This window comes from Sminthopsis crassicaudata, chromosome 4, assembly GCF_048593235.1.
Source record: "Sminthopsis crassicaudata isolate SCR6 chromosome 4, ASM4859323v1, whole genome shotgun sequence".
Classification (NCBI taxonomy): Eukaryota; Metazoa; Chordata; class Mammalia; order Dasyuromorphia; family Dasyuridae; genus Sminthopsis; species Sminthopsis crassicaudata.
This window is the reverse complement of record NC_133620.1, coordinates 375210647-375219164: the sequence shown is the minus strand read 5'-3', so window position 1 is coordinate 375219164 and position 8518 is coordinate 375210647. Positions and strand designations below refer to the sequence as shown.

Sequence of the window (8518 nt, the reverse complement as noted above, 5' to 3'; positions counted from 1 at the left end):
GACTTATAAAGCTTTGTTTTGCTCTCCTACAAAGTTGAATGCTTTTTATTTTGACAAAAACTCTATTGCATGTAAAAATCATTTACATATAGGTATTATAAAGATGTCTCATTGAGTGTCTTCTGTGCATATATTTTCCCAACTCAAGATCAGATCATAGAAATTAAGCCACAATGCCAGAGGTTCTCTGCTCATTTCAGTTTTGGAGCCTAGAAGTAGAAATATTTAAATGACTTAAGGACAACACTGTATCTATAAAAAAAGGACATTCATTCACAACCCTGCATATGCTCCGATTGATGGAATTTGGGGATTGAGCTATATATTTGGGTAGACTACCAGCACTGATATAATTTTTTTGAAGGAAATAACAACTGATCTTGACTTATACATACCTATGTTTCTCTTACTACTCCACAAGTTCCGTTTGTTCTGTTTGCTTTCCCCTTCCAAATAATTCACCCTCTTTTGCCCAATAATTTCCATTCCACAATGATAAATATAGTTCTAAGTTACACTGGAACCTCAGATCTAAAGTATATGTCATCTGACAGAAGCCCTTTGAACTCTTACCTCAAAATTCAGTCATTCTTTTTCACAAGAAGTTAGGATACTGACCAAAATCTTAGCATTAATTACATAGTCTCTAGGAGAGAATATAATACAATTAGAAATTTTTATCATTATTAAATCATTTTGGGGGGATGTATAACTGTGTGACCTCATTTTGGGTTTTCTAGGGAAAGTACTGCAGTAATTTGCCATTTCTCCTTCCAAATCACTTTTCAGATTAGAAAATTGAAACTAATGTGGTTAGCCACATGACTTTTCCAGGGTAATACAGCTGGTAAATGTCTGAGATTAAATAGAAAAATGAAGCTTCCTGATCCCAGGTTCTGGGAATACAGCCCAAAAGGGGAGAAGGAGAAATACTTAGCAGTATAGTGCCCAAAGCAAGTCTTTCTAGGTTAACCATCCAGAAGGATGCTTACAGCTAAATAAAGCTAGGGGAAATGAGAGCTAGCCTTGCTAGCATCTAGCTGAGGGATGAGTTCCCCTCTGATTGTTATCCTGCAGAGTTAATACTAAGAAGAGTGCACAGTCTAGGACAGAGCCCTCCAGTCTTAGTCCTGTTTCCCCACTGCTTCCCCCAAGTCCTACAAGTATTGTGAAACTGTAAGAGAATCATAGATTATAGTGCAAACACCAAGCAGACTAGTTGGACAATCCATTTCTCAAAAAATATCAATTCCCTTATCATTCCAAAGGAAGAATATCCTTTTTTGGGTGAGAAATCAAAAGGAACTATTCCCTCATAATGTGATTAATCCCCAAAAGACAGAGGCTTGCCAGTATTGAGTACTTACCCATGAGAATCAGTAACAGTGGGAACAAACTATTTTCAGTTTCTACCACATCTGTGCTGGATTTGCAAAGCCTTTCTGTTGGTCTCAATCAAAATTTTACCTAATGGGAATAGAGGGAAGTAGGAAAGAAACTGGAAGGAAAGGTGCTTGGATGCTAAGTATAATTTTCTGAATAATAGCACAGACTCCACCACTGTTCCTTTGGTCTGTCTAGAATATGATGACAGTTAAGAAATGAGGTCCAGGTGGTTACACGAGGCTGGGCTGGGATGTTTTATGCACTTGCTTCTTAAACTGTGGCATAATTAAATGAGGGGATCACGAAATTATGACTTGTTATCAGTAAATGTTTGATTTGCATGCCTACTTTTCATACCTTTAGACCTGGGGTCACATAAACATTTTTAGTGGGGGAGGAGGGTCATGTGTGGAAAAGGTTTAAGAAAATCTGGTCTAAATAGGGGAAGGCCCAGCCTCAAGATTAAAAGACATAGGAGCAATTAGTTGAACAAGTCATGTACACTCTTCTCTCTCCCTTCCTTTCTTGACCTTGACCTCCCTCCTGGTATCCCCATTGAATCTAGGCAAGACTCTCTGGGAATTTCAATATTTGCCTTCTATTCCCAACTCACTATTCCACTAGAAATGTCTTTAAGTTTTTGCCAGAGAACCATATTTCAGGCTCTCCTGTATCAGTACATTGGGATTGCCCCTTGGCATGGGATCAAAATCATCCCTAATACTAGGATGGCAAAAAGGTTGCAAACAATAGCTCACTCCCTGGGGAATGTGATAGGGATTTTCATTAGTGACTGAGTGGAAATAAGCATGGAAGAGATACTCTGGGTGGGGCTCCAGGCACATTCAGAATCCTCTGGTAGATTTTCCCATTGTGAGAGAAGCTGGGGTTATATTGCCCAATAGCAGAAAGTTGACCCATGATGGGTAGATAGGATAAACTTGGTGATGTCAAGGAGAACAGGCACTATAAATGTTCCTGGCTAACATTCCTCATAAACGTGTCACCAGATCCAGCCCTGACGTTAGACATTCCTGTCCCAGTGCAAACTCAGCTTCTTTTCCCAGAAAGCTGAGTGATTGAACAGCAGCCCCTTGGGTAGTGGCCAAAGGCAGGAGCCTCGGCAGTAGGGTCAGGCTGCCATCAGGCCTGCCATGACTGTTGTCACCAATGCCCCCATTCTGGCCTCTGATCACAGCAGCTTCAGCTCCAGCAGTCCCTCCTTTCTCCTCAAGTGCTTTTAAAAAAAAATCAACTAACAATAAATACAGTGATATTGATTTTTGGTCCTTCTTATAACTACAAGATGTGGTCTGCCATATAAAATTCTTTACAAAAACCTGCCTATTCCTTTTTCATATTTTCATTAAATAGTCTCTGAATATGTTTATACATCATTTCCTTGAACACTTGATAAAGATGAAAAGATTGGTATATAAACTGGTAATTACTGATGTTTTCTGGTCTCCACTTGTGGATACAATTAATCTTCCATAATTTCTCCAGTCTATTGGCATCCCCTCCATGAGGTATTGTGAAAAGTAATTCCTCCTTCCTTTAAATATTGTGTCAAATCTAGTCTATATTTGCTCCAGGTATATTATTTTGTTTTTATTGTTATTTTCAGCCACCCTTCCCAATGTCATATTCCAAAGTATTATTTGTTTCTATCATTCATATAGAACTTATACATCCATATACCTAAGTATCATTTTTACTTCTTTCACAAAGAATTTTTAGGACTAAGGTGTTGAAGTACAAATGCAATGGTTCCTCAGTTATTGATCACAAAATAGATTGCTTATGGAAATGTTGACAAATATGTTCCATTATACCTCTATGAATTGTCAGCCTGCCACTTTCTTCAATGACTGCTCTTAGAATAAAGCAACCCATTTGGCTCTCAAGCCAAGCTTCATTTAAGACTGCTATCACTTCCACTGCTTGCCAAAGACCTTTTTAAAATACAGTGCTCCTCAGTGAAAAATGTCTTCCAGATGCTGCCTGACCTGGCAAAACACAATGGACTCTATTGGTCCTTATTTTATCCAATGTTTCTCTAACTGCAGCCAGAACCTTCTGCTCAAGTGGTTCTCTAGCTTTCACATGGGCTTTTGTGTGGCTATAGCTCCTTTAGAGGAGCTAAGTGGTACAGTGAATAGAGTTCTCAACTTGAAATCAGGAAGATCTGAGTTCAAATCCAGGATCATGACACTGTATTTTCCTGGCAAGTCACTCAATTCTTTTCACCTCAGTTTCCTCATCTATAAAGTGAACTGGAGAAAGAAATGGCAAACTTCTAAAGTATATTTGCAAAAAATGGGGTCACAAAGAGTTGGAGATGAACTGAAATAGCACCTACAACCAGCACTTTTTCATTAGACACACACATTTAAATATATGGATAAATAGATATCTAATAGATAGAGATATACTAATATTTAAAGTCATTAAGTTTCACCTTATCAAATTCAGTACTTAAATGTAGCTGTCAAGATCTCTTATGATCTCATTTCTGTTCTTCAAAATATTTACCTATGCCTATTTCTTTAGCTTATGTCATCTACATAACTGTTATGCATTCTACCCCTACCTCCATTCAAATCACTGAACAAAAGAGTTGAAGCCAGATCATGGGAATATTTCATTTCTGACTCTTCTAATTTGTGTTGAAGTATGAATTACCATTCTTGCAGCTCAATCCAGTTCTGTCTAATTATGAACTATCATCTGGGCCATATCTCTTTAAACTTGTCCGTAATGACATCATAAAAATTGTGTCAGATACCTCCTGAAATCTATCTTAACTATGTCTATCATTCCCCTGCTATAGCAATATACTATTATTATGTTATAACAGTATGATTTGTTCTTGACATCCTATGCTGGATTAGAGAAGCCGCTACTTCCCTTTTTTAAGTATACAGAAACTGTTCTTATAAGAATGAATCCTATTTCCTAAAAAATGAAGTAGAGTCTCAAATCTACAGTTTAAAGAAACAATCTTTTCCTCTTTTTTGATTTGCTCATCTGTGATCCTGCAGAACCAATTCCATTTTCCATGATTTTATGGAGATCACTGATACTGGCTCCAAAATCACATCTTGATTTTTTTTTTCATCTTTAATACCCTGGTAATTATTTTGTTGTGGCCTGATGGTTTTAATTCACTTACAAGGACTAGGTATTCTCTCATTATCTCCTCATATATTTTTAGTTTCAACTCTCTTTTGCCAATCTTTTTTTTCAAAGATTATTTCCATGGAAGAAAACCCACGAACAAAGTAAAAGTTGATTTGCTTGGCCTTCTTTCTTATACCCATTATTTAACCCACTTATAGAAATGCCCTCCCTCCAGTCTTTGATATTTTTCAAATGTGGCTATAAAAAAGACATTTCTGATGTTCTTAGATTTAATTATAGCCTCAGTTCATTCTGAGCTTCTTATAAGTCTGATGCTCTTTTGTGTTCACCTTCCACTAACTGATTTTTCTATCTTCTTATACAGCATTTTTTAACAAAATGAATTCTTAATGAATTGTATCTATTGAATCAAACCTATGAACCCATATTTATATAAATATAGAGTACACTATCCCATGTCTCCAATTTCAGTTCTATAAAACCTAAGTGCAATCTGTACTAATATTATTTTGCCATTTATCCTTCTTATCTGTTTCAAAGAGATCTAAATTGAAGTATGGCCTATGCTCAAAGTTATGATTCAGTTGTTTTGGTCATGCCCAACTCTTTATGACCCCATATGGTATTTTCTTGGCAAACATATTGGAGTGGTTTGCCATTTTCTTCTCCAGTTCATATTTACCATTGAAGAGACAAACATAGGTAAGTGGATGGACCAGAATCATACAGCTAGCTAAAGGTCTGTGACCAAATTTGAGCTTAGAAAGATGAACCTTGCTGACTCAAGCTCAGCACTTTCTCCAGTGCATCACTTTGCTTCTCTCAGGCCATATTCAAAGGATTGTCACATATTTACACAGAATAAGAACAAGAACAAGAAGAAAATGAAGAACAAAAAGATAGAAAAAAAACAAGAAGAAAATGAAGAACAAAAAGATGAAAAAGAAGAAAAAGAAGAAGAAAATGAAGAACAAAAAGATAAAAAACAAGATAAAGAAGAAACACCAAAAATGTTTTGCATTAATCATAGTTATTGGATCAGTCTTCCTATAATTTGTTTTAGTATTAATCAATAATAAGGATGAGAACACAATTTATGCTTACTTATATTCTTGGTTAACTTTATTGAAATTGAATAATAGAGGAAGGAGCCAATTCACAGAATATTTGGATTGGAGACAAAGATATAAAGCTAATTTATTTGGGCCATATACCTTTTATACAAACTTCAACTCACATAAATTCTATCTGCATTTAGGTTGTTCACTTTTCTTCTGTGATCAATGAAGAGACAGAACCAGAGTATGATCACTGAATTCGTCCTTGTGGGCTTCTCCAGTCTGGGAGACCTGCAGATTCTGCTCTTCATCATCTTCCTTCTGGTCTACCTGACTACCTTAATGGCAAATGTTACTATCATGACTGTCATTCGCCTAGACCGCACCCTCCATACGCCAATGTACTTCTTTCTTTTCATCCTTTCATGTTCTGAGACCTGCTATACCTTGGTCATCATCCCCAAGATGCTGACAAATCTGCTCTCTACTGACAAAACTATTTCTTTCTCTGGCTGTGCAGCCCAGCTCTACTTTTTTGTAGGCTTGGCTTGTACCAATTGCTTTTTAATTGCTGTAATGGGTTATGATCGCTATGTTGCCATCTGCAATCCTCTCAACTACATGCTCATTGTTAGCCAAGCAACTTGTATTCAGTTGGTGTTGACCTGTGCCTTCTGCGGTTTCATAATCTCTGTCATTGTCAACATCCTAGTGTTTAGCCTGCCTTTTTGTGCATCAAACCGAGTTAACCACTTTTTCTGTGACATCTCTCCTGTCATCAAGTTGGGCTGTACTGACACAAATATGAAAGAAATGGTCATCTTCTTTCTCAGTATTTTGGTGTTATTGGTCCCCTTTGTGCTGATATTCATCTCCTATGTTTTCATTGTCTCTACCATCCTCAAGATCTCATCAGCTGAGGGGCAACGAAAGGCATTTGCCACTTGCATCTCCCACCTCACTGTGGTCATTGTCCATTATGGCTGTGCTTCTTTCATCTACCTGCGCCCTACATCCCTCTATTCCTCAGACAAGGACCGACTGGTGGCAGTGACCTACACTGTGATTACCCCAATGCTCAATCCCCTTGTCTATACTCTGAGGAATAAAGAAGTAAAAACAGCCTTAACTAAGGTCCTAACCAGATACTCATTTCCCAAAAGCATAAAACTAGATGGGAAAGCAGTGAAGCCTCAAACTATATAGGACATGGGGGAGTCAACAATCCTGCATGTGGAATATCTGTCATGCTCCTTGAAGATATCTTAGAAAGTAGAATCCATAATCAACTGTTGGATCTTTTGGTTGTAATCTGCAGGAAGTTCTTAGACTTAGACTACTGAGTATTCATATGCTAAAAGTGAAGCTTTGGATAAGCTTCCCATCAATTTTTACTTTAAAAAAAAAATTTAAAGGGTGACCTTCTGAAACAATGAGCGCGTGATAACTGAAAATGCCCATTTATTTGTTGTTCAGTCATTTTTCAAGTGGGTATTATTCTTTGTGATCCTATGTGGAGTTTCCTTGGCATAGATATTCTTACCATTTCTTTCTTCAGCTCTTTATACAGATGAGGAAACTGAGGCAAACAGGATTAAGTGACTTGTCCAGGGTCACACAGTTAATAAGTGACTGAAGCCAGATTTGAACTCAGAAAAGTGAGTCTCTCTGAGTCCAAACCTGACAGTCTATTCACTGTCACTATCTACTGTATTATCTAGCTGCCCCAATCAGGTGCTAAATAAGTCAGAGATACTAAAGAGATTTTTGCTTTGAGCAAAAGATTGGATTAGGCGATATCTAAACCTGCTTTCAACTCTAATATTCTCTATTTCTACACTCTTTATGGATTATAGATAAAATGGTCTATTGACCTCCAGGGCATCCCTGCTCCAAGAGATGTTCTGAACGTGATATTAGATTAGGAGTGAGCAGACTCTTAAACCATGTTCTTGTTGCAGTACCATGGACTAGTCACAACATTTCTGTGCCTCAATTTTCATACTTGTATTACTTATACCAGAAAATGGTTAAGAGACACAAACAGAAGAATGTATAGAAAATATTATAACTTAGAGAACCCCAAAGATTCTACTAAAAAGCTATTAGAAATAATCCACACTTTTAGAAAAGTTGCACGATACAAAATAAACCCACATAAATCATCAGCATTCTTATATATCACTAACAAAACCTAACAGAGTTACAAAGAGAAATTCCATTTAAAGTAACTACCGATAATATAAAATATTTAGGAATCTATCTGCCAAGGGAAATCAAAAACTATATAAGCAAAACTACAAAACACTTTCTATACAAATTAAGTCTGATCTAACCAATTGGAAAAATATTAAATGCTCTTGGATAGGGCGAGCAAATATAATAAAGATGACAATACTACCTAAACTAATCTATTTATTTAGCACTATACCAATCAGACTCCCAAAAAACTATTTTAATGACCTAGAAAAAATAACAATGAAGTTTATATGGAAGAACAAAAGGTCAAGAATTTCAAGGGAATTAATGAAAAAAAAAAAAATCAAATGAAGGTGGCCTAGCCGTACCACATCTAAAATTATATTATAAAGCAGCGGTTACCCAAACCATTTAATATTGGCTAAGAAATAGACTAGTTGATCAGTGGAATAGGTTAGGTCCAAAGGACAAAATAATCAATAACTCTAATAACCTAGTGTTTGACAAAGCCAAGGACCTCAGCCTTTGGGATAAGAACTCAATGTTTGACAAAAATTGCTGGGAAAATTGGAAACTAATATGGCAGAAACTAGGCATTGACTCACACTTAACACTGTACACCAAGGTCAGGTCAAAATGGGTTCATGGCCTAGGCATAAAGAATGAGATTATAAATAAATTAGAGGAACATAGGATAGTTTTCATCTCAAACCTGTGGAAGAGGAATGAAT

General features: G+C 36.6%; 1 protein-coding gene across 1 annotated transcript; it reads left to right on the top strand.

Annotated features, from left to right (window-relative positions):
* Nucleotides 1-5813: 5813 nt before the first annotated feature.
* On the top strand, nt 5814-6777 carry LOC141541373 (olfactory receptor 10T2-like). Its single transcript, XM_074265512.1, has 2 exons — nt 5814-6722; nt 6763-6777. Exons 1-2 carry the CDS (start codon nt 5814-5816, stop codon nt 6775-6777), a joined length of 924 nt encoding a protein of 307 aa, XP_074121613.1.
* Nucleotides 6778-8518: the final 1741 nt, after the last annotated feature.